Source organism: Falco peregrinus, chromosome 4 (genome assembly GCF_023634155.1).
Source record: "Falco peregrinus isolate bFalPer1 chromosome 4, bFalPer1.pri, whole genome shotgun sequence".
Classification (NCBI taxonomy): domain Eukaryota; kingdom Metazoa; phylum Chordata; class Aves; order Falconiformes; family Falconidae; genus Falco; species Falco peregrinus.
The window spans coordinates 33,153,416-33,180,663 of record NC_073724.1 but is presented as its reverse complement, the minus strand read 5'-3'; the positions used below and the strand labels follow the sequence as shown (position 1 = coordinate 33,180,663).

The 27,248-nt window shown below is 41.1% G+C and overlaps 1 protein-coding gene across 5 annotated transcripts; it reads right to left on the bottom strand.

The window, feature by feature from the left end:
- Positions 1-592: 592 nt before the first annotated feature.
- ZFX (zinc finger protein X-linked) lies at positions 593-26,383 on the bottom strand. Of its 5 annotated transcripts, none has more exons than XM_005231895.4 (8): positions 26,294-26,383; positions 19,091-19,179; positions 18,080-18,646; positions 9,085-9,234; positions 8,746-8,889; positions 8,519-8,653; positions 5,890-6,030; positions 593-4,428 (listed from the first exon to the last, which is right to left on the bottom strand). In XM_005231895.4, exons 2-8 carry the CDS (start codon positions 19,149-19,151, stop codon positions 3,242-3,244), a joined length of 2,385 nt encoding a protein of 794 aa, XP_005231952.1. In that variant the 5' UTR covers positions 19,152-19,179; positions 26,294-26,383; the 3' UTR covers positions 593-3,241. The 5 variants fall into 5 exon arrangements, with proteins under 5 accessions (XP_005231952.1, XP_055657583.1, XP_055657585.1 ...); XM_055801608.1 differs by lacking the exon at positions 26,294-26,383 and adding an exon at positions 25,111-25,242; XM_055801610.1 differs by lacking the exons at positions 18,080-18,646; positions 19,091-19,179; positions 26,294-26,383 and adding an exon at positions 16,894-16,963.
- Positions 26,384-27,248: the final 865 nt, after the last annotated feature.

Sequence of the window (27,248 nt, the reverse complement as noted above, 5' to 3'; positions counted from 1 at the left end):
GGCGGCGGGGACAGGCAGGGCGGCAGGGTCAGGCAGGGCGGCAGGCAGGGCGGCGGGGACAGGCAGGGGCCCAGCACAGGCATCGCCCTGGCTGAGCTGCACTGCGCTGCCCGGCGGGGCGAAGGGAGCCAGGTCCCACCAGCCCACGGGGGCTCACACACCTGAAGAGGAGGCACCGGGAAACGTATTTTATTAATTTTGTTTCAATGAGAGCAATACACCTCATTCAGCTAGAGGAGGGGTGGGGCCTTTTTGAGACAGTGTAATAGGTAACCGCCTTGCTGAAAAACATTAAGGCATTCCAAGCTGTTAAAACAGACAGGAATCCTTTGATGCATTTAATATAAAAACAGGCATTGAAATGGATTTCAAAGTCCTGCCAGCCCTGCCTTTGGCTTGTGCAGGCTTTCTTGTAAAGGTACATTTCAACCACGTAAGGGATGGACTCCCCCGTGCCCCAGCACTAGCCAAAATGAGCTGGTAAAACCGGGAGCAGTAAAATAAGCTGAAGTTTGCTCCGGAGTTGCAGATGACCGTGTGCCTCAGAACAATGCTTGACCTCAGTACCGGCATCAAATAGACTAAACATTCATTAAAAGGAAAATATTTTGAATTTTATTTTTTCACGTTATTATCAAGTACACAATTACAGTAATGTCACACATCCCTATATGAGTCTATGTATTTTGTTTTTTTCTTTTGTCTTTTTTACAAAGTGTACAGAGGGAAGGACGTATACAATATTTAACAGGGTATTTTCTACAGAACAATAATTTATATAATGTCCTTGTAAAAATCTGTACCTTTAAAACATTAAACTGAAACATCCATTTTATAGCATTTGCTAAGCAAATTATTTAAGAATTAAAACTAACCTGTAACTAATGTCAGTACATTAACAATAATTTCATTTTCTCTTTATACAGACAAATACATTTTACAAAATCCACTTGACCAAACCCTTAATTATTAAAAAAAAAAAAAAAAATTCAACGTTGTGCTTTAAAAAAAAAAAGTGTGTATGATTCCAGGCTACGTAAGAGAAAGAAAATGTGTAAAATTGTGTTCTTCGTCTTTCAGCTTATTTAAAAAATAAAGTTCAAAATGGCTAACATCCTCAGCGATGATACGGGAATTTATGCAGATTTTGTACAATTTTCAGGTTTCCAGTTAGAAAATGCTTGAAGGTAAGAGGAGGGGAAAAAAGTGGCAGGAGGGTACTTTGCAAGACACAAATGGAAAATCTCTACTGGGTTTTACTGCGTCTGATTTGGCAATCAGTAGGCAACAGACAGACGGCTACGGCCATGTACAAAACCCACTGATTCACCGGGGATTTCAATGAAGGCACAGTGCAGCACATCTAGGTATTACGTGCTAAGGGGCCACGGCCTCTTAGCAGTATTATACAAGAGCACGTTGGACAAATCTGGGGGCACTAGCAAGCAGGCATCAAAAGAAAAAAACTTTATACAATAAAGGTAGTGACATGGCATTTGACTCTCCTGAACTGCAAATCAAACACGAGTATTTTGGCTCACAGTGAAACAGAAGGGCTGAGCGACAGCAGCAGGGCTCGGTAACAAAACAAAATACAAAAGGCTTCGAAGACACACATCTGCAAGGAAACCTCTGTCCCTTTATCACTCCAAACCTGACATCACCACTAAAAGTCCTGTTTGACTTCAACAGGACGTTTACCTGCCTAGAAACAAGAGCCAACACTGGGCCAGCCTCTGAACCCTTCCTCCTTTGGGAACTGCTGGTTACATATCTATCCTGATCTGGCAGGCAGCCGGGCCCGAATTTCTGCAATCTGTCCTCAACCAGTGGCTTCAGTGGGAATTTGAGCAAGGGGAGCGGGGCCTGGTCCTAAAATCTGGCACGTAATTAAATAGTTTGGTTTTTTCACTTCACCGTTGTTGTTAAGGTGCATGACTTCGTGCCTGGTACATTTATGCTGCAATCAGCAAATGATATGGCGCTATTTTGTAATAGTCTTCAGGTGGCAAAATTACATGTAATAATTGTAATGTTCTCCCAGCTGTTTATAAACAGATTAAAAGAACCGGGTTAATTCTGGATACTGTACTAATTAATAAGCAGCGGCTTAACACAGCTGCTAACAGCTCAGGAAAAACACTCAATTTAGAAACAGTCCTGTTACTATCATTAAGTTACTTTTCTTATTAAGGATATCTACATTAAAACATCTCTACTCCTTATGAACACATCTGCTCCCCTCCATCCCCCTCTGAAGCTCTCTCTCACTGTAAAGATCTCACTTCCAAAATCGAGGCACCTCTTGGACTTAAATTTCATTCTAAAACAACTCACAATCAAAAATGTGACTTGAACCACAAACAGCTCTTTCAACGAAATACTAATACACATAAAAGCATTAAGTTTGAAGTACGTTTACCAGCACGTACAGACAGTTGTGACCCATTAACTCTGCAAATGGAACAGTATTTTACGTTTCCAACATTAAGACAGTAGTAAATCGTAAAGACCCAAACCATTTGTAACACGCAAAACCTTCCAAAGACAAAGAAGCACAGAACAATAAATGTAATATTTGAGCATACTTTCAAAATTGTCAAAGATAGGTAACAAATGCCCCAAACCTTTTTTTAAAACTTCTTCTCCCTGAAACCTGAAGTAAAATGCAGAATGGTTTTCTGCAATAAAGTTAGAAGTGTAACTCCTCAAATGGAAAATAGTTAACCTGCCACAAAGTCTGTATAGTCAAAACAAGACAATCAGGTGGGCCCTAGTGACTTTTACCTTCAACATCACAATTCCCCATTTTATACACACTTCTGACAATTTTATCAAGAGAAATTTGATATTTTTAAAATTCACGACAAAACTGCATTAACATGGACACTGTGAGTTATCAACGAGGTCAGTAAGATAAATATACTTAAATAAACTATTACGGTTGAAAAATTCAGTAAGAGACAGGGTTTACTTTATTAAATGCAACTTTATTGTTGCCATCTTTTCTTCATTTATTAAACAAACTGAATAGAATTCAGAACACGCTATCGAACAAAAGGTATAAAAGTCAACTAGAAGCAATAATCCTATTTTTATACAGCAACAAATCAAATGCACAGTATGTTTTTTTTTTGTTGTTTTTTTGTGTGTGATCGCAGGTGATTGGCTTTAAAATAAGCTAACTGCCTGAAAGGCAAAATTCCTTTATAATTCCAGCCATAAGTCTGTGAAAGAGACTTTAAGGCAGCCCAACATCTTTATGATGCCGCATAATGTGCTGGTTCTTCTCTGAAGGCCTTCGGAAACCTTTCTTGCAATACTCACAACGGTGAGGGTAGTCTTTTGTATGAATGGAAATAACATGGCGTTTGAAGCCTGAGGCGTCTGTAGTACTATACTCACAGTACTCACACTGATAAACTTTCCTGCCACTGTGTGTTTTCATGTGTTTTTTCAGCTCGTTTTGTTGCCTAAAGCCCTTTCTACATCTCTTGCACCTGAAAGGAAGATCCTTTGTGTGAACTGAGAGTATGTGGCGACTCAGAATGAATGGATCTGCAATCTTAAAGTCACAATGTCTGCACTGGTGCAATTTTTTACCCTTGTGAGCTGCCACATGTTTTTTCAGTTCCGAAGGCCTATGAAAGCCTTTATCACACATATCACACTTATGAGGATAGTCTTTTGTGTGGACTGAAATTATGTGTCGTTTCAGATCACTTGAGTTTGAGCTCTTATGGTCACAATGCAAACACTGATGTGTTTTACTTTCTTGATGCATAAGCGTATGCTGCTGTAGCTCTTTGGTATCTGGAAAAGTCTGGAAACAAATATCACACTTGAATGGCGTTTCCTTACTGTGTTTAGTCTTTACATGAGTTTTCAAGTTAGAAGAGTCGGCAGATCGGTATTCACAATATTGGCACTGGTACGGTTTTTCACCAGTGTGGATTCGCATGTGCTTCTTGAGCTCTGATGGATGGCGAAATCCTTTGCCACACTCCACGCAAATATGAGGAAAGTTCTTGCTGTGGACAGCTAAAAGGTGATGACTCAGTAATCCTTGTTCTGCTGTCTCATAATCGCAGAATTTGCACTTGTGCATTTTATTAACTCCTTTGTCCCTGTGCACCATCTTGTGCGTGAATAAAGTTCCTGCATGAGAGAAGCTTTTCCCACACTCATCGCACTCAATAAGCTTTTCTGTTTTGTTGGTCAGCTTATGACTCTCCAAGTGGTTATGTAAACTTATTTTTTTATTCGTAGTGTAATCACAGTCTGTGCATCTGTATTTCTTCTTAGTAAGAAGGTGCTCTGGATGGTTTTTCATGTGCCTTTTCAAGAAACCTCTAGATTTAAACTTCTTTCCACAAATCATGCAGGGGTAGACTGTCAATGGATGACCATCAGGGCCAATGATTATTGCTGAAAAACAACAAAAAACCCTTCATCAATAATACACAACAATATGACACTTCAATAGAAGTTGTATTTCAACCTTAACAATAAGGTTAATTATTAAGATAAGATGCGTAACGCTTTACTATGTAATAAACAAGCTTGTTACTGGGTTAGGTAGAAGAAATGGAAGGAATTACTACTTCATTTTTATTATTAGCAGAAAGGAAATACTGTTTTTTGATAGAGACAACCAAAGCATAACCCAGCTGTTCTTCACCTCAAATAATTCTACTCTGAATGACTGAGTTCACACATTAAATACAGACAGGAACTGACACTGGTGCAAAGAACAGCAGCCAACACCGAGTATTGCATAGTAAGCATAGCACATGATTTTCCTTCACTTTCCATGAATCTGTAGATAAAAAGTTTAATTTGGCAGCTCAATCACCAACCACTGACTACATTTCACGTCCCCAACCTAACACCTCCTTCTTGTGCCATCTGTCACAGTTAAAATCCAAAGAGGTATCAAGCAGGAATCAATGAGAACACATTTCACATAAGTTCCAAAGCGTTGAGGTGCCCTTATTTGCACTCATCCATCAGCCTGATTTGTTTACCCTGAATTGGTCTAGGCATGCTAAAAAGTTCCGTTTTCCAAAAATGTTTTAGAAGGAGAACCGAGTAGGTAGGTGGAAATAGAAAAAGCAAACTTTAAGATTAAAATTTGCCTGGTGTTCTGATTCAGTGCTAGACAAGGAGAACTCCTACAGTTAAGTCACAACTTGGAAAGAAACCGTTAGTGTCATTTAAGGCAAGGCTACTGAAGAAAACAGCCATGTGCTTTTTCAACTTCATCAGACCAAAGCATTCACACCATAACATGGTAACAGCAGAAACCAAAGAATGCCAAAGCAGCACATCTGTTCTTACGGATACAAGTAAGAACTCTGGTGTGAGTGTCAAGGCAATTTATTTCACAATGAAAACAGAAAAGAGTATAGACGTTACACTACCAAATGTAATATATAATGTTTAGATTTTCCAGTTAGCTTATTAGGCTGATAAAATGAAATGTATTATTCTATGTATTTTCAATGAAGTCAAAAAGGGTTTTTAAAAAAGTACTATTACAGAGCACTGTTTATCTAACTTCCCCTTTAAAAAAGTTTAAATAAACATTAAAATTGGCATGGCAAATTAAGTATATACATTTTTAACCTTTTGCTATGACACTTGATTTTCTCCTATGTCAGAGACGGTTTCCTTTAAAAACACCACCCACAACCCAAACCAACTATTTATATAAAAACTTAAAAATAAAATATGCGCTCATTTATGATGTAAAAGTGCAGTCAACAAAATAGTTCCCAAAATAATCACCATTTTTTATAAGACACTGCACATGCTATCAGCAAGGTACATTTGTTCATGAATAAACACCTGGAGGAATCAGAGTAAGGCCAGCCACCAGATACTCACCTGTTTGATACTGCCTAGACTCAGGTCTCCTTTTTTTCTTTGGTTTTTGCTTAGCCAGTCTCCCAAGTCCAGCTGACTCATCTATGTGCAAAAGAGCACTTGCAGTGCCATTCCGACTTTCAATGCCATCATTATTATTACCTTAGAAAAGTTAAAAAAAGTTACCTACTGTCATCACTCTACAAATTATTCGAGCAACAAACTCTACAATGATAATAACAGAAATTATGAACTATTATCTGGACATTTAATCAAACCATAGTAATGTACAGGATGAGCTGCAAAACTTTGTATGTAACTTATGAAATATGTTTGGCATTACGAACCTGGAAGCACTGCCTTTGCCAACCTACTTTTACAGGAGTACACAATTTACAGGAATTAATGGTTTTCCATTTCACAAAGAGTTCTCCTTTAAATGCAGGGGGGGTTGCATTTCTCTGGCTGCTAATTATGCCCAAAATGTTTTAACGTCAGTAAACAACAGCATGTTGCAGTATTTACTGTGCCTGATTTTCTTCTCAGTCCTGAAATACATTCCTGCGTGAGCTCCCACTCGCTTCTGGACATCTGAATTCACCTGACTGAAGTTTCTCATAGACCAAATTTCAGAACTGGAACTGCAATCAAAGAATCATTCTGAACAGCTCATAAATTTGCACACAAAGTACACTACTTAATATCTGCACACCTAGTACACTTACAAATTCTTTCTAGTGGGAACAAAGAACATGTTCAGTATTGTGTAATAGAAAGAAGGAAGCAATTGTTTGCCTCACAGAGCTTCACGTTTAATACACAAATGCTATCACTGGATGTAAAACAAACATGAAAATTACAACTAAATATATCTATATATTCAGGGAGGTATTTACTGGCAATCAGTTTAACCTTGGTGATTTAAGGGCCTAAGTAAAGTTTAATAATAAATTTCGTGGTTAAGCTTTTACTGAATCAATAGAAAGCAACAGTTCCTAGTCAAAGCGAAGCTCACAAGACAGACAGAAAGACTGAAGTGGAAGAAAGTTCAACATGCTCAATAACTGTTCCCTTTGTAGAGTGCTGAGAATGAATGAATATTCGTGATTAACGTAAGAAGACTCAGAGCCAGGCAGGCACGTGCAGAGCCTGAAGATTCTGCTCTATATGCTAGCTCAAGTGTTGAACAGCAAACGTGACAAGTGACAAACGTTGAAAGCAAAAACCTGTTTCACATCTTACATGTAGAAGCTCAGTTTGCAACAGGTGCATGAACAGTCCTAGAGTGCAACACAAAACAGGCCTCAAACATTTTCTAATACTAGAATAAAACTGTAAAAACTCGCTGGAATATAAAGCACAGTGGGACTGGGCTTTGCTATAATACAGCAACCAAACAAATTTCCCATTTCAAGATGCCATTGTTACCTGTTCTTAAACCCTCTTTAAATGCAGAAGAGCTCCAAGAAATGCAGACAAACCTCCGCCATTTTCATGGCTTTATGCTTTATTATTTCTTCCCCTTCCTGCCACCTCTCACCTTGTGTGCTAGGTTGCTTACTGCTGACAAAACAGTCAATTCCACTGTTGCCCACATTCTTAAATTCTCATCTCAATTCCATCTCTCCGTTCTTAATACACTCTTCTCCTCCTCCTCCTCCAAAATGACTGAATGTTCAGTCTACAACTGTTGTTTCAAGTTCACTTAATTTTTAATTCCCTCTCAACCTGGCTTCTGTCCTTTCTGCTCCACTGAAACTGTGCTCACCGCTGTATGGCCAAAGATAAGGCTCTGGGTACGCTACCATCCATCTCCGAAACAACTTTGAACACACACTGCTCCCTGAAAGCTTGCCCTCCCTTGACTTACATCCCTGATTCCAGCCCCCATCGCATCCTCAGCACTTCCCTGCCATTCACCTCCCTGGCACCATCACCACAATCCACACCACACAGACATATAACCTAAGTTTTGTCCTCTACTCCGCTATTTCTTCTGCTTTGTTTAGGAGAAAAGGGCAATATGGAAACATTTCTAAGATGAGATTTTGGTCTACCAGTTTACGTAATCAGTTTGTGCACCAGTTGGTGCTCAGATGCTAACGATTAAGAAAACTGGGTTTGCATGCTGGAAATATTCTCAAGGTTCTGCTATAATTTTAAGATGTCTCCCTCCAGCTTCTTTTTTTGTTGATGAATTATTTCCATTAGTGAAATCACATATTTATATGTTCCTTCTAGAAAGCACTTATATCAAGCTAGAGGTCAGTGTTGCTTTTCACTGTTACATATTCCCATCTGCTTCCCCTTTGACAAATAAAAATATTCATTTCTGTTCCCAAGACAGCTATTACTGGGTCCTAAAACTCCAAAGGACAGATGTACTTCAGATGCAATTTTTCAGCTGAAAACTCAACCACATCATGAAAATATAAAGGAAAATGCCTGTTAAAATAGCAGTAAGAAGCAGCCTGCCTTACAGCTTCTCGTCTTCTCTTTTTAAAGCTCATTATGCCAAGAAACCATTCTTACACTAAAACTTTAAAAAGAAACACAAAAGCACAAATACTCCGCTACCATCCAAAAGACAATTCCCAACATTTTGCTATAGACAGTGTCATCAGGAAGAATTCTCTGAGTATTTACCTACCATAAGCTGCTGCCCAAGCTATAGGCATGAAAGTTTTAATTTCAGTGTCATCAATTTGCTGTTCATGGGCCACTGCTGCATCCTCCTCTCCTACAATCACTTCCATGTAAACTTCATCAGCTATTTCTGCAACATCTAAGAGAAAAAGAAGTCAAGAAAAAATTAATAGGAACACTGCACCACTGAAAGTAAAAACCCCTGCTCCCAAATGAAAGCCACCTACTTACTTAAGTCTTCATCTTCATGCTGAGAATCATTTACGGTCATGTAAACCATTTTCTCCCTTGGAATACGAATACTGCTATTTTGATCAAGTAATCCAACTGCGTGGTCATTCTCTGGCTCGCTCTCCACAATGTCTACTGTGCCCCCTAATGGAAAAGACCAGACCAAAATATTTTAAATACACTTTGTTAAAATTCTGTGCTAAACTGCAGAAAATTCAAACTTTGTCACTCTTTAACATTATACCCACAGCTCTTTAAAGATGACTTGAGAGAAACCACAATCCCTCACACAAAACTTCAAACGTCAGGTTGGAGTATTCTAAAATGAGCGTATTTTACCTAAATCATCTTCTCCAGGATCTGCTTTGAATATATACACCTTGATGACTTCTGGACAAATGCCATCCACTTTACAAGAGCCACTTTCTGACTCTGCTTCCATGGTAATTTCAGCAGAACCTTCATGTTCTATCTTACCAGCATCATCCACTACAAAAACAAGTTATCATAATTATCCAGTCATATACAGACAGACATATATGAAAGACTTCATTACTCAAATTTGGAAGCAGTTTAAAATTTAAAGATTGTGACAAAAGAACCTACCCATAAATATTTTTTTCATATCCTTGAAAATAATGACAGTAAACACAAAAATAAATTCAAGCTGATTCTTCTACTTAAGGGGGAAGTGCAAGAGTACTGCAGTGATATGACTAGAAACATGAGCACCACACCAAGCAATGCTAACAGGGCAACAGTGATCCGCAGCGAGATTATGGTAGAAAGAAACTGCATATTAGTACTTACTCCGTGGCATAATTTCACTTATTCTTGGTTTTAATTGCTTTCTCCTTCACAACTAATAAGCTATTAACTGGGTTTTTTTGAAAAGCATTACCTATTGCTCAACCCTGTCTCTAACGCAAGCCGTACTACTGCTTCCTGGTTCCTTGCAAAGTGGTGTTACTGATGCTTCTTCAACCGACTGGAGAGGAAACCTAAATGAAAACTACAGGAAGAAAACCCTCCACTTTCCTCACTGACTCAACAGCTGAGGGATCCAGCACAGTGTCAAAGCACTGCCCTGACACTACAACACTGATGAACTGAACTTACTCAACCGATTGTTCATAGCACCCTTACTGAAAGGGACTTGCACTGGATTTTATACTGTAGCCCTACATACTCTCCTTCCTATTGTCTTACATTTTGTTCTCTTGCTTTCAGAAGTGCACCAACACCACGCTTCAGCCTGAATTGCCATAACTTGCACAGGCCTCCCACATGAACATGGCTAACAGCCAGCTTTATGAGGAACACATTTCTGATGTTTAAGACATACTCTACACAGGCATGTGTGCGCACACACACCATTTTACTTCAACAAGCATGGATTTTCAAGAAAAATACACTAAATGTCTTCACGAAAACCAAATCCAGCATCTCAACGCCTTCAGAGAATTTCCCAGTTTCAGAAGTGCCAGAAGTTTCTAGAGTGTTGAAATTACTTAAGAATTCTTAACACGACAGCATGCTTTTCTAATTTGTTTCTTTATTGCTCATAAAGTCACTTTTGGAGGCTGACGTGGCTCCCTCAGAGCCATGCACAACTTTAATTCATGACAACAAGACATGACATTTATACTAAAGGAAGTATAAGAACCATTCCATAAATGCTGTAGAATTTTTAACTACAATGCCTAGCACATACAAAAAATACTTAATAAAGCATGCTCATTTTACTGGCATTCATTAAACTACTCTCATTACAAAATCATAGTTTTACTACTCAGTAACTGCAGCTCTCTTCCATCTGCTTTAAGATCTACTTAAAAAAAAAAAAAGCTCAACATTTTATAACTATTATTTTTGTGCCATGAAGTCAATAAATTAGCCTTTAAATTAGATAAACTAGCACATGTTCTGTCTCATGTATCAAACATAACTGTATTTATGTACAATTTCTCAACCAGGCACAATTATTCAAAAAAAATTACGAATAACATTAAATTATGAAGCACTGAAATGTGAGTCTACTTCTCTCCACACCAAGAACAGCAGAAAAAATACTAAACACTCTTACGCCAAGTTTATGATCAATGACTACCATAAAGAATGTTTCAAGCAGTAAGATGTTTTAAAAATTACTTGTGTCATGGGACAACAGAACATCTTGTAGCTGAAACCCCAAAGCATTTCAAAAGTAAAAACCTTAAGATGTTTTTTTGAATCACGTTAACAACGTAGCTCCGCAGTACGTGTATTCAGTTATTGAGCAGACTTTCATAAATTCTTTGGCATATGCATGAAAACCCAAACGTCACTAGAACTCTCACAAAAAGAAAACTTGCTTTCGTTCCTACACTAGATTTATATAGTTGTTCTCCTTTAACATGGCTGTTCCCAGTGTCACGCACGTGTACTTGGAAGGCTTTTAAATCAGCGTAGACTGATTTTACACTGCTGAAGCCAAAGGGGAAGTCTGCCACCAAGGCAAACTGATGCTGGAACATACTCAAGGAAGGAAAATTATGGCTGAAGCAATCAAGACAGAAACAAACCTACGCGCACCATATGAAACAAGCTGGTTTCTTTTAACCAGTTTTTTACATCCATGCCTATACGGAAGTACCCATTGATAATATTCACACAACAGAACTCTAGATCTTAAAAAAATGCTCCATTTACTCTTTGAAATAAGTTGTCCAAGGTTCAAAGTCATCTTTTAAACATGATTTTAAAAAAAAGTTGCACAATCTAGAGTTTATTCCCTGATTTCCCTCTATATTCAACAGTGGGTTTAAAATTTATAAATAGTTTTCAACAGTGCCATTGAAATGTAAAGAAATTGATGCATAGGATTATTAGGGTAACTTTTCTGATCCAAAAGGAAAAATTTTTTCTCTTGACAGGTGATAATGCTACTAAAGTCCTTGAAGGGCTTGAAAAGTAATAGTATTTGCAGTATGGCAGCAAACAGGTAACAGGAAGAAAAAAGGGATGGAAAGAAAAAGGTAGAAAAAAAGATAAAAATCAGAGGAGACAAACAAGTGAAAAAGAATGGGTATCTATCACACAAAGTACCATTTTCACATAGCATTTTTGTCCTATGGCTACATAAGCATTAACCTATACTGATTCACTGATGCTCTGGCAGCATTTATGAATTTTATTTCCATTTAACTCTTTCCCTATGTTTCTGCATTCTCCACATACCTCAGTCTCACAATCAGAGCAAATGATATTCATAAATACTTCACTGATCAATGTTTGAAATTGGAACTCTGATGATGATGTTTGAATTTTTCATTCAAATTCACAGCCTATCAAGGGATCCCACAAATACCATGCATGACTGATCTTCTCTCACACTGCTTCTCTTTGAAATAACAAAAAAAAAAAAAAAACCAACCCAGAAGTACTTAAAATATTAGTTAAGCTTGTAAGATACCACTTCCTTTCAAGTAGAGACACTGGGCAGTTACTAAATTAATCACAAGTCACATGCTCAAACAAAGCTCAGACTAGCATTATTCCAGTGCTGTCATACCTTGTGCATTTAATTAGTTATTAACTGAACACTAAAAAGTTTAAATGTAAGATATTTTTTCCCCCTCTACTAGCTGGTAGCTTTACTTCAGTAAACAAGTGGATTCAGATTAATTCTCCAAGTTAAAAACAAAAAAGAAAAGAAAAAAACCCCGAAAAAGTAACAGACACAACATTATTTAACATAAATTGCAAAAATGCATTCTATGGTTAGTTTGCTGACATTCTTCACAGACTTCACTGATTAGAGCAGCCTGCTCTTTGCATACTATGACGTGCAAGAAACAACGATGTATGTGCTTCTCCAATGTTGCAATAATTGCTTCCACATAAAGATAATGCTTTAATTTTTATTAAAAGCACAGACAGGAAAGATATAATACAACATGAAAGACGTGGCCTATTTAAAGCCTGCCTAATTAACATTTACATTACAAAGAAATCAACAGAAAGAGACCAACAGATTAAAAAAAAATAGAGAGCAGAGCAGAGAAATAAAAGATCAGGCAACTTTAACAACAGATTGTTTAATATGTGTTCTATCATGATGACAGCATTTGCCTCCTAGAAAATATTACATCTAATAAAAAAACCATATAATGTCATAAACTATTATATCAAACAAATAATCATCTCCTATATATTTACCCTCCTATTAAATATGTCCAATGACAGTTCTGGGACAGAAAAAAGATCCTGTGCATTGATAAATAAAATAAAAACACTATTTAAAACCCAGCTGAGGCCAGTCGCCCCATATAGGACCATATGCTAGCCTGAGATCTTGCATACCGCATTCGCTTAAACGGTACAACAAATACATTTTCCGTAAGAATTTTTTTTTTTTTTTTTAGTTTTTTATATCCAGTATTTAATGCATCGGCAGACACAGACTTTGTAGCCTTGCAGTCTTTTATTCCTAACCAGAAAAATGCAAGTATCTGTAACTGTATTTTTTTAATGGTTTCTATAAGCACGTACATTTATTTTTTGCTACCATTTCTCCTCTACATGGCATTCATGAGGAAAATAAAAGGATTGTAAAAGATAACATTCACTTCAGTACTAAGAAACCTTCTATCTTTTTCAAGTACATGCTGCTCATTGCTATATAACGCACCAAAACAATTCTTATAAACATTCTAAGAAAAAGTCTGTCTCTATTCCAGTTTAGCAGATCTTAAAATCTGTCTATGGAGCAATTAGACAAGAGCCATCTATTCTGTCAACCTGTATGTTCCCAAATAATTCTCTTTGCTGCTAAAAAAATGCTTGTCATACCTGCTTAAAAAATAAACAACCCTATTTAACCATTTTTAATGAAAAAGGCCACTGCTAACTATTCTGTTTTCTCTAAAATAGATTAAAAGCATGCTGTATTCCCCAGACAGACTTTGTTCAGTCATCTGTGATAGAAACATTTTACTTGTACTTCACTTGATAGCAGAGAATTCCTAGTCCACCAGAGAAGTTATTTTTACCATCCAGTTATTTCTTAAACATCAAAGCAGGTTTCCTAACCTGTGAGAAAACAGAAATCTGTTCCATTTTGCTTTTAATGCCATTGCCATTACACAGGAGCAACAACATACCCTATGCATCTGAAGCTCCCCTCAGGGCGGCAATCTAGCAGAAGAGAACTTCCTGAGCTCCAAACTGCTGTCTAACATTTGTCCTTCTCCTCCTACTCTCCCCAGCACACAAATCAAACTAAGCTCCAGGACATCACTCAGCCCAAGGGAACTTTCATCTCCATCACCTCTCATAGTGACATCCTGTGCGGCCTTGGCTGCAACAACTGCTGGTGCCATTGCAGCAGTCAGGCAGAAGCATGGCAGCAAGTTCTACCTCGCAGAAAGGAAAACATGATTTCTTGCATCTTTAAGAAACTCCAGGGAAAAAGAAGGAGAGATTTATGCTAAAGAAGAAAAAAAACCCCCAACAACCAAACAAAACCATTTTGTTTTGTTGACTAGAAGTCTACCGGATGGCCCTAACCAAGGCATGCACTTTACGGCTTTGTTGATCAGATCCAATGCTTTCAATTTACAACATCCATTAAGGATGAGAAAGCTAGGTTTCACCTAGACCTATGAAAAGGTATAACCATTATTTTCTTTCTTTGAGTACCATGGGTTCTGATTCCTGACACGGCAAGTGTTAATTCCGATATAGTAAACAACAGCCAGGTCTAACTCGGAGCAAAGTAAGGATACAGATGGATATAACAAAGCCCCTGTATGTGCAATCATCATTTAACTTCCTAAACTACAACTTAAACTTTGTAAGACTACCTTTCCCTCATCAAATCTCATCCGTGCCTCACCATTTTTACTGCAATTAAATAAATATACCAGAGTACAACTTCTTGTCTTATGGAACGAGTTCATGCCAGAGGATGTGTCTTACTTTGCCAAACTGAATGAAATCAAGACAAGCAAAAATCTTAATTTCCATCTTATGGCCAGGTGTTAAGGCACTACTTTCCGTGGTTAGTAAATGCAGGGTGGGGGTTGATGTTGCTTTGCCAAACAATAGCTAATCTCACCACTACTGTCTCTCTTATGGATAAATGATTTTCAAATCTTAAAATCTGCTAGCAAATGATTAGTACCAGTGTGAGCGAGAAGGCAACCTATCCTTTCCTGACCAAATTCAGGAACTGGCTTGTAATGGCACACGTGAAAGAAAAACTGATTTATCAGACCTCCTTGAACCCTTTTCAAGCTACTAACTCGTAGTAATTTGCATTCCTTGTTGAATGAATATCGAATTCTGTTCTGCCGTAAGTGTCCCAAACCTACCATGGATGAAAAATGAAGCTTAAGGGCAAAGACACGAAAAAGGCGAGTACATGAAAAGGTAAGTGATAATGTAAGCTGTGCCAAGAAACATTATCTTGGAAATGAAAAAAGGAAAGACCTATCAACACATAAGCTAAATTAAATCTAAATGGGAAAAGAAAAATAAAATACTGAGTTTACCGAAGCAAAGTGACAGAATGAGACCCACAGGGCCTGTACACTTTGAAAAGCCAAACCAAGCGAAACCAAGAAGGTAGAAACACCACATTTAAAAATCTACAAATGGATTAGTCATTCCAAAACAGGTATTTTCTGGATAAAGCTAAGAAAATTACCCTATATTAAGAAAATCTATGTAGACCCAGTCCATTAGGAACAAAACCGGAAATGCTTAGAGGGAGCCACAAGATAGGAAGAAGATAGCAAAAATCTGCCAATAACTTTCATTGAAGAATACAGACTGAGAAACCTACAACAGAAGGAACACCAAGTGTGATCTCCTGCTTTGCAATTAACTAGCTAAACAAAGACAGGCAAAAGCATCCTGAAGAACACAATCTAACTCCTAGACCTGGGAAGCAGCTACATTTGACTACTGTAATGGCAGACAAGATTACATTCCAATATCTGCCCCAGCAGTTCAGGGATGTTTGCCAGAATCAAGCACCTATTTACAAGTTAAGATAAAAAATAAAAAACTAGGCTTAATGTTACTAACTTTTAAAAACCACTAATACTAAGGTCAACTGAAGAAATGAGACAGTCAACAGATCAATAAACACATACACCACCAATGGAAAAAAAAAAGGAAAATAATTCAAATAATGTTTTCCATACAAGGAAGAGACTATTTGGCAAGATAGTCTTAACTTGGTGGAAAAGCACTAGACTCTGACTTCACAACCAGAAGAACTTGTTATGCAGGCTTTAAACACAGTAGGTGGTAACAGGGAATTTCGATTTAAAAAGAATCGTAGAACGTAATTAACATTTTAAACACAAATAGAAAGGATGCATGTTTTGTAGCCTAACGACCGTTTTAAATGCTGGCTTATTTAAAGTTCTGAACCTAAACCACAGAAATACATGACTAAAAACCTAAAATATCCCAGCACAACTGCACAACCAAATTCCTGTGTTTTCTGCCAGTTACCACCCGTTAATGACTGGTACCTCTAAGAAGACTTCCTAGCTAGGTGAGTATTTTAGGGATCATGCAATATGGCATCTACCAAAACATTCTGTCCTCATTTAGACACTGAGAGTAGCTGAATGGGAGATATATCTACACACCCTTCTCACTTGAATTTACACAAACACAGTCTGCAAGGTGTTCCTATGACAGCAGCCCCAGAGGCCTCATTCAGCTCCCCATGCTGCAGGACAAGAACCTGCAGAGGAAGGGTGAGCAGAGAGACAGGAGCAACAGCATCTTCAAGAGCTACAGTTGGGTATAAGAAAGAGGTAAGGATCACCACCAGAGTCTTTACACAGTCAGGTCTCAATTATCCATAGGTGGATTATCCACTCTGTTGCCTAACTATGCAGGTGCGGAAGCATTTGAGCTGCTTTCATCTGATCTAACTCAGGTCCAGAATCTGGAAATTTTATCTGTACCATAATGTACAGAGTGCATTTATCAGTTTGGATAAATACTACTTCAGAGAGCAACATCCCTGACCTATTTCACTTCAGTTTGGTCTTGCAGCTTAATTTTACATTATTTTGTGTTATCCATACTTTGCATTATCCCATTTAATTGTTTTCCCAGATAATAGAGAATTAACTGTACCTCATATAAACTCAAAACATGGCTGCACAAGGTTACTCAAGGAACTCAAGAGATGATAAATTAAGAAATGCAGTGATCCTAGGTAAGGAGAAGCAACATTAAAATCGATGAGTACAGAATATAAAATTAAAACAAGTTATTATACATTTCAAAAAAGTGTCCAAAGTTAAAAAAAAAAAAAAGGAAAGAAAAAGCAAAAAGAAAAAAGGTAACTGAAGCAGAGCATGAAGTATACCTCATCAATGGAGTCATTTAATGCTAGACAAAATTAAAGTGCCTAAAATAGCAATTAAACAAACAGCCTAACAACGCTTTTCTATTTCTATGACAAACAAGCGTTCAGCAGTGACACTCTTGACGTTCCTAGGTGCTGCACTGAGTAATCATTGTAAGTAACATATTTAGAGTAAGCTCCAGTTCACGCAAATTGATATCCTCTGTAGAAAAAGAACTGATTACATACTCTGTTTTTCTCCATTCTCTACTTTAAGTCTTTTCAACTATGATTCAAATGGATTGTGCACTGTTCCTAAGGAAGATTAAGATATTCACGGCTGCTTCTCAGCTATGAGCAGCAACAGCTACTCTTTTTGTTAGCAGCATACCTCTGCCCTTTGCTTAATCAAGAGAAGAAAACGCATCCTAACAGCAAAGAAAACCATTATCGTTGCTTGCACCTAATTACCAATAGGGTGGAAGGGGTGGGGTCTTAGCAAAAAAGATAAGGATAACGAGAATGTCATTTGGACTTTCAAAAAATAGGGCTTTTTACTTTTCCTTTTCCATGAAAAATCGGGATTGTTCTCTTAATGTCTTGGCAGTAATCTTAGTAACCTGCATATACATGTTTTCTAACAATGTCACATTTATTTTCTTTCATTTCTTAGTAAGTATATGGCATTTAGATTACTTGAATTCTTAATCCTTTGTTCCTATGCTACAAAAAGCTACAGAAATAATTTATAATCAGACATGCATTTGCCAGTATTTCTCTCCATTAGTTTCACCAGAATTTTTAGCTGGTACATGCTCCTAAAAATACCCTCATTTGAGTACGTTTGTGAGATTTGCATTTTATTAAATGATGCAGATGGGTTTGGTACTGTTGTAAGCCCTCCCTCAGATATTTCAAGCACCACCCAGGCCCACATCATAGGAATTTTGATGGCTTTACCCCAACACTTACAGGAAATCATAAGGTAATCTTCACAGTTGCCCTTTTCGTCTTGATGTTCTACAGGGATTCCATTGGCATCAATCACTGCCTCTGATGCACAGTCTGCCACCAAGACTTCCTCAGAAACAACATCTGTTCCCAGAGTATCAGTGACAATATCTGCTTCTTCAACATTGTCATGAACTACATGTTCTACATGTCCAACTTCAGGTACATGCATTGACTCACTTGTCAGTACATGTTCTGGTATAGACATTGCTTCTGCTGTTATGTCAGAAGCTAAAACATCATCTGGGACAGTGCAATGAGCCAAAGAAACCTCTTCCGCTACGTCCGTGTCCAGCACTTGTTCAGGAATAATGACAGTTTCAGATACGTCTGGTTCCTCCATGATATCTGGGCACTGAACATCCTCAATAACAACATCCTCAATGACATCTTGGATTACTACAGAATCTGGATCATCAGGAACAAAATTATGCACGGTTATATCTGAGTCGACTACATCTGAAACAAATACTGTTTCCTGTACTTCCACAACAATCTGATCTCCATCCATATGTGCTGCATCAGCTCCTGAAAAACATAATTAAAATAGCAGTTAAATTGTAAAACTAATTAGACGAGGTGGTTAATAATTGAAGTTACTTCTATTTTACTTCAATTTTTACACTATGCTGCAATTTTGTAAAACAGGCATAACAGCCTACAAGAAATTAAAACAGGCAGATATATGCGGAGCCGTAAAGCAAGTCCTCAGTAGATGCTAACTAAGACGAACATTTCCTCTCCTGGAAAAGATTACCAATTTTTAGACTGTTCCCCAATATCCAAACTATTACTTGACAGAACAGTAGCTCATTCATATTGCTCTGAGTAATAAAAATAACCAAAATTCATAAGTGACTACTCTATACGAAAGCATTGATGCAGCATAGTACTTGTAAGCAAAGACAAAATAAACACAGTGAACTGCGTCTAATGTGAATGCTCTTATCTACATATTATCTCCTGACAGACCTGTTGGATCAAAAAATGCATTTGGCTCATGTGGCTGCAATTCAAGCCCATCTTCATCCATGGCCTTTAACTCTCATCAGTCACAGTGTCTGTAGAAGGTAAAGAAGAAAGGTTATTTTACCTTGTATTACAATATGAAAGCTGCCTCTGCCTGTGCACTGAAAAGCAAAAAATTTTGTTTGTGTGGAAGTTAACACATAACACCTCTTGACTTTAAGATGGACCAGATTCTACTCAGGGTACCTCTGGGATTCCAGAAATACTGCTCTAGAAGACCAAACACCCAGGGTCTGAATAATAGGAGTCTGAGCTCCAACACTCTAGGTCTGTTTCTCAGAACCCCACAGCTCCACAAACACAGAATCAGCTGATAAAGGGATATGAAAATATTATTTCCTTATAATCCTACAAAAAAAAAAAAAAAAAAAAGAAAAAGAAAGCTTAGACAAATTCACACACAAGTCTTTTTTGGATGGTGGGGAATACCACAATGTCAAATCAACAAGGCTCAACAAGGTAAATTAAAGGTTAACAGCCAATATCTGAAATGCACACTGCTTTTAATGTCCCCTGTGTTCGTAGTTGGGCAGTCAGGAGAAATTGACTCATATATCACTATAGAAATTGAAATCATCAATGTAAATGGCTTCCAGAAATTAACATAATATGTTTTCAAACTCCAGATGGGTGAATCTTTAAAATTCCTGCCTCAGGACAAAGTACCTATTTGTTTTTGTATTAAAAAAGTACCACCAGTTCTAAAAAATTACCAAATGTCATATTCTACCAAATTTCTCTGAACAGAATACCTCCACATTTCTTCAGTATATAACATATATTGCATAATGCATAATAACAACTTAAAATTTCAATCTTCTTAATAAAGGACCCAAACAAGACCTCCAAGTTAAAATACTTGCTAAAAGCTGAAACTGCAATCTAAATTTTGCTGCTTACATATGTGCATTATAATTAGGATCAGGCAAACCTAGCTGGGTAAAACGGGATCTACAAACTTGTACTACTCCCTTGCACTTAGTCAAACTAGTTTCCTAAGTGCAGAACCCAGTAAAGGGCAACAGAAAGTTGCTACACATTTCTGCTTGTGTTTCTGTACAAGTGAAAGCTGTTTCTCCTTCCTCCAAACATTTTTCATAGTGACAGGCAGAATCTCCCCATTCCTGGGATACTTTCACGAAAGACATAGAGAAAACATTACAATTCTGCCCAAGGTTTCCATGAGAATCATAACCTTTCTGAACTACGTCAACCAACATTTCTACTAATTACGTCTTCATGGGGGAAACAGCTATACAAATGAAAAAAATAACTACTCCAAAACACAAAGCTACGTTCATAATCTGTAGCAAGTATTTTCTAGAGTTCACCATTTTTCTAGCTCAACTTTTCTCAACTCTTCACAGCTAACCACCTAATTTACATATCAGACAATGTATTTTTACAAGTTGAGGGAAGAACATAGCCAGAAATTGAACTGGAGGAAAAGCAGGTGCAGTCTAATAATTTTCCAAGGGGTCCCGTGTTTGTGTGATGTTCACTTGGAAGGCCCCTATATTTTAAAGGCCGCTGCACTAACAAATCATTGTGGTGTCCAGCTGGACACAAATCACCTCACAATTATTCTGACTGTCAAGCGTTTCTGTCAGAAGCACCCACTATTAACAGGAACAGCTCTTCACATCCATGCTTTTATCAGAATCAAGAACAGAGGAAAAGCACTTCTCAGCCTCAGATCAAGACATAGCTTGACTGACAGCAATCAACTTCTGCCACGTCACAAACCCAAGAACTGAATAACAAGGTTTAATACAGTCATTTAAGCAAGAATTATTCATAGCCAAATTGGTTTACTTCCATCTTTTCACTATACACCTAGCTAATCTACTACGGATGTCTTTCCTATTTATCTTGTCCTCTTTTCTGCATTGCCTTCAGTCTTCAGTTTCTTTTCTATTGCTTCTTTTCCAACTTCTTCCATGCCTGTACATGTATCACGTTCATTACCTCCTCACCTGCTCATTTCATCACTACAGCATACCCCCATCATTAACACAAGACCATGCTACTCATCAATTTGTAGCAAACACTGTATCAGCAATTCAGAGGGAGTTCTTTTGGAGGAGGCATGGGGGATTAAGGGTTGGTGGAAATAAATTGCTTCTCTCCTTGGGCAACACAGACATAAGAAGACAATCCTTGCTGTCCAGCTCTCTAGGAAAGTCTGTTTCTGCCTGTTTTTGAGGACTGTATTATCACACCTATTAGCCTCTGATCAGCTGGGACCCAACCAGCTTGAAGTGTCGGTTTGCCACCAGCTACTGGAAGAACTGGCATTCGTTTTCTCCACTTCCTGCTTTCATTAGCCACCTGACCAACACTCCACGACAAATTCCTACTACTTATGATTCATGCATGTACTTTCTCTATTCTATCCTCTCCCCAGATTCCTCACTGTATGACTGTGACTCTCCTTCACTGTCCTTCTATCTTCTCCACCCAAGAGACCCAGAGGCTGCCACCACTACTTCCCAGCTTCCATAATGCACCTGCTGATGCCATCTCTTCACTGCTACTCTCACTGCTGCCCAGATTCCAGGTGACAGATGCTGAAACAAACAAGTCTCTGCAGTGTTCATGATGGTGTAGCTGCATAAAGACACTGCCACCAGCAGCAACAACCCAGCAGACCTTCAACTGCACACGCTGCGTAACAGCATGACCTCTTCTGTATTGGTAAGGTCTTTTCACCTACAGGGGCATAATATACCTGCGAAACAAAGGCTCAGGTTCTACACAAACTGAGGAAGTTTTCTGGGCACATCGGTTTTCAAGACTGAGTCTTAACAAGGCCACAGACTTACGCTTGGGTATCTATTCCAAAGAAGCAAACCCAACCCTGAATGACTGTCCTCCTAAGGAAGTTTTCCTGTAACTCACTTTTGCACCCAGATCCAGCCAACAAATTAATATACACAAATTCTTACCCCTGGGCAGGGCCATAAAGACTTTAAAAGTGCTCCAGTAAGGGGCACAGATGCCACTCCCACATACATTTGCTGCAGAAGGACTAGAAGAGGATGCAGGTGTTTAAAACAGGATTTAACTATCTAAAATGATAAAAGTGTCTACATCAAAATCTGCAGGCAAAAGGGCATTTCAAGGCATTTGTCCAGGCAAGGGGGGGAATCCCTAAAAAATTCCCAAAATTTGTTTCAGGGTTTGAACATTCTAACCAGTAGATGAGAAAATACTGCGTTTCCTCCTGCTCGCTCTTCTTCTGAGCAGTGGGCCAAGCACAGGGGGCCCAAGATTCAGCTACACACAAAGGAAGGTATGCCACATGGTTCTGTATTGAAAGCACTGTTCTGCAACATGAGAAATACCAGAACTTCTTGTTGCAGGCACCACAATGAACACCTTCAAATTTCTTGGCGAGCACCCTAAGCTCTGTGGTACCATAAAGCTAAGAAGCAATGCCAGCAGTTCATTTTCCTGCAAGATTTCAAGAAGGGCTGAAACTTCTCCCAGTTCTTTCTAAATATTCCAGCCATCACTTACCGCAGGAGCAGGTTCTGGCACTGAAGCGGACAGGAGCAATTTTCAGTTCCAGTTTGGGAACCTAAACTCTCAAAGAGAAGCAGGTACCCAGCCATTCCTACACTTAGTCCTCCTCAACACCCAAACCTACATGGCTTTTTGTCCAAACCACTGTAATTCAGTAACTGTTCCTCTACCACTACCACAGAAAAAGCCTAGGCAGCTAAAACCAGGTTTTATACCTCTAAAACAGAGCTAAACATCTACATCTTTTACTCGGCTTGGGTCTATGCCAACTTCATGTGGATCAAGAATTAATAGAGCTCTGAAATATGCATAATTCTGTTTGTAAAGTTATTTCTTACAAATTGATTTTTACCTATTTATTCAGAGACTTGGCTGGTTTTGGTTTTATGAAAATCAGTATTTTCAAGTGGAAGGACTGACGGAAAATTATATATTCATGGAAGAAATGGTATTAAGCTATTAGCAATATAATAACCTTCCAAAATAAAAATTAGTATTTTCCATAAATCAAACCTTGAGTACAGTCAAGAGAAGCAACATGGACAGTGCACTTGTCTTGCCACATTACAAATCCTTGACTCAATAGGCCTATCAAGCTAATCAAGATGAAATAAAAAGAAATAGAAGAGCTGTCACGTTTTAGAGAGAGAGCAACTTTAAAAATAGGTCCTTAGAAGAAAGAGCTTTTATACGCCACAGAAACTGTCAGTGTCTCTGCTCTCACCAAAACAAAAACTGGAAAAAAGGGAAACTTCAAAAAAACGATCCTTATGACAAAGAAACGTAGGATAGCCCTTTGCCTACTTCTAAGGAAAGAACAGTACATCTATTTATTTGCAGTAAGAGCATAAACCAAATTACCCATGCAGCAAAATTCTGCCCCTTCCCAGAAAAAAATCAAGGCATAAATAGCAAAAATTCCCCACGGCCAAACCCCGGGCCCTGCCTACGCTGAGATGACTTAGTGTACAACCATAACCATGTTCCCATCATGCCTTGCTACATCACATTAAAAACTGCAGCACGCCTTGCATGTCCCAACTGGGTTAGAGCCCCGAGCTACCCAAAGCTTTGCGGTGGTTATGAGACAACTGTGGGTTGTCTACACTATTGCTGCAGTGTCACAACTCTCCCTACATGACCCACTTACAGAGAATGCAATGTACACACACGCTCTCAATCACACACACATGAAAGGTAAAAAAAATTAATTAATACTCCTGTAGTACCTAATTCTTGTCTTGGAAATAACCCCCATTATTACTAGGTGAATAAATGGTAGAATAAAAACGATTTTACAAATGTGACAGTGTAATCATTTAGCTGTTTATTTCTCGATGCATCTCCCTCAGTTTTGGCAGGAGAATCAGTACTGTTGTTTTCACTGCGATTTCGTAAAAAATCTCAAGTCTTTTCCTCTTTGTTGTACTTCAGTGGTGTGGGGCTTTGCAGAAACTGGTTAAAGAAATGGACTTCCTCCAGATTTCATAGGGATGTTGTGCATCAGACGACACCTAAGCTAGTTCTCAACGAAACCTAAATGAGGGAAATAACCAGTTCCAGGCCCCCCTCTGAAACTACCTTCCACGCAGGTGTGGGCCCCGCAGGACAGGGAGAAGCCAGCACCGAAGAAGGGCCCCGAGGGGGTGAGAGGGCCCCGCGCCTCCGCACCCGGCTCCCCGCGGGCGGCTGGGCGAAGGAGGCTGAGGGCGAACCCCCGCTGCCGCCCAACCAGCGCTGCCCACAGTCACGGCCGGCCGGGACGAGGCGCTTGCGGGGCTGGCGCGCCGGGCCGCGGCAGGAGGGCGCACGGCTGGCAGCCCTGGCGCGGCCGCACGGGAAGCTGCCACGGGCCGGAAAGCGCCGAGCTCCCCTGCGACTCGCGGGCTGGCAGGCGCCGAGGCGGGGAGGAGGGAGAGGCGGGGGAGAGGAGGGAGAAGCGGGGGTGGGGAGGCTACAGGCTCTCCCTCTCCAGAGCCTGCAGCCCGGCGCTGCGATGAGCGGGGCCAGGGGCTCCCCCCTCCGGCCCGGCCCGGCCTGCGCGGAGGCACGGGCTATGGCGAGCGATTAATTCAAGATGGCGCCCGGCGCCCTCCGCCTCCCCCCCCCCCGCGCGCCGCCATTTTGTCTCCTCCTCCAGACACTCTCCGAACCCCCCTCGGCCGGGCCCGGGGCCTGGCACCGACCTCGCCCGCCTCCCCCCGGGCCCGCAACCGCCCCCCTCCGCTTCCGCTCCCCTCACGCCGCCGCCCCCGCTGCCCAGGGCCGCACCGGGAATGCGGAACCCACCGGCCCGGGCCCTGCGGCCCGCTCTTCTGCCGGAGCCCTGGCGCGGCCTAGCTGCGGCCTCCTCGGGGCCTGCGCTGCGGCCTGGTGCGGGCAGGGGAAGGCCCGGGCCGGGCCGGGCGGCGGGGCCCAGCCCCGGGGCTGCTTACCGTGCGGATGGCGGGCGGCGGCGCTCGCCTCGGCGCGGCCTCTCTCAGCGCGACTGGGCCGAGCGCGGCGGCGGCGGCGGCGGCTGCGGCGGGGCGGGCGGGCGGGAGGGGAGGGAGGGGCCGAGCTCGGAGCTGAGTGGAAGCGGCCAAGCTCCCCGGGCCGGGCCCGCCGTCAGCACGTCACGTCACTGCCCGAGAGAGACCCAGGAAAAGGCGGAAGGGAGCGCGCCGCCGCCGCTGCCCGCCGCCTCGGACCAGCCGCCCGCCGGGGCCGGGGCCGCCGGGCGGGCCGGGGGCCGCTGCCGGGCGAGGCGAGCCGGCGCGGGTAGGGGTGGTGGCCGCGGCGGCGGCGGGCGGGGGGAGGCGCGGCGGCGCTCGGCTCCCTGCGGCTCCTCCTGCCGCCGCCTCCGCCGCAGCTCGGCCGCGAAGCGCCGCTCGGGGCTCGGCGTGCGCCCCCGAAGCGGAGCGGCTGCCCCGGGGACCCCCCTCCCCTCCCGGCCCCTCCATGCTGGCGCCGCCCGGGCGAGCCTCCCCCGCCCTCCGCCTCCTGCGGCCGCCATCCCGCGGCGCCGGCCTCCAGGCCTGCGGCCCGGCCCCGGTGCGGGCCGGCGGGCTCCGCGCTCCCGCCGGCGGGTTTAACTCGCGTCTGCGCGCCGGGGGCCCGGGGGGTGGCTTTTTAGGGTGCGGAAACCCCGCGGTGGGGCGGACGCGGGCCTTGGGCCGGGGCTTGCGTGGCCTCGAGTCACCCCGGCGCGGGGCGCGGCTACCAGTGGGAATTACTACGAATAATAATAATAACAACAACAACAACCGCTGCGACGGCGAAGCGGCGGGGCCCGGTGCCGAGGGGCGGCGGCGGGCGCAGCCGGCGCCCCGGGTTGCCCTGCGGAAGGCAGACCCCCCACGCGTGACGGGACGGCCCTCCCCGCGGCCGACGGCGCCTATGTAAGGGGCTGCCGCCGTGCCTTCGCCCCCCGGGAGCAGCAGCACCGGGGTGGGGGGGGGGACGGGGACGGTCGAAAATTTGAAATAACGTGGCGTTGAAACCATCCTGGCTAGCAGTGTTTTCCTTGTCGTGAAAGTTAATCAGAATTTATTTTTTTATTATTTTTTTAAGAAAATAATTGCTGTCGGCCCATGAAAGATACATCCTAAAGTTTTCAAGGCGTCAGAAATGACATACCATTAGTAAACTCACGGAGATGAAGAGTACCATCAATTTGGTCGGAGTTCTTGTGTAATTGCAGGGTCAGGGCTGGAGGAGGCTGTTCTGTGTCTATTCTTACCATTTAAGTAAACTGGAAGGAAATTGGCTGCTCCGCTTATCAAATGATGCAAATGTGACTTATCTGGCCAAGAACAGCATACTTGCGGTGTTTATGTTGTGACTGAGCCTTTGGGTTCAGCTTTGAGCTTTAATCTTATGCACTGGTCTTTTCTATCTTAACACGCAGGCTTAAAAAGTAATTTGGGCGATGCTTGTAGTTGTATTTCAGTATAGCGTATGGTAAACAAGTACCATGCACCGTAGAAATTTTAACCATGATACTGAGAATGAAAGAGGAACCATAACACTTCAGAGATTAATTGCTTTTATTTAATTCCATGAAGGTTGTAGTTAAACTTTTGTAGAATCAGCCCAAACCTGTATTGCAGGAGAGGGTCCTAAAATACTTACCTTGAAAAAGAATTGCTGAGCTTGACCATACGTGTGATATTAATGTAAAATGGTCTTAAGTAAATATTCTTGTCAAGATGGAAGAGGCCAAAGGAACAAGTGCAGAGAAAGATGGTGGTCGATTCATAATCAACAGCAAGGTAGATCTAATACAGAAAAGTAAAAAATGGTCAAACTATTCAGTGTTTTTATTTATACATTGATAAGATCCTTGTTTGGATCATGTCTCTAATAGCCTGTATTATACAATGCTTTCATAGAGGCTAGGCTGTTAAAATGGCAGAAGGGCTGGAGCATCTAGGGTATGAGGAGAGGCTGAGAGAGCTGGGACTGCTCAGTGTGGAGAAGATTCAGGGCGATTTATCCATGTGTGGGAAGAACGGATGGGGGAAATAAAGATGGCGGGGCCAGACTCTTCTCACTGGTGTTGAGTGAAAGGACAAGAGATGATGGCACAAGC

Coding starts and splice junctions, on each gene's coding strand:
- ZFX (XM_005231895.4), bottom strand. CDS start 19,151: ATGGATGAAGATGGGCTTGAATTGCAGCCACATGAGCCAAATGCATTT. Junction 9,235..18,079: donor AGATTACCTTATGATTTCCT/GTAAGTGTTGGG, acceptor TTGTTTTTGTAG/TGGATGATGCTGGTAAGATA. Junction 8,654..8,745: donor GCATGAAGATGAAGACTTAA/GTAAGTAGGTGG, acceptor TTTTTCTCTTAG/ATGTTGCAGAAATAGCTGAT.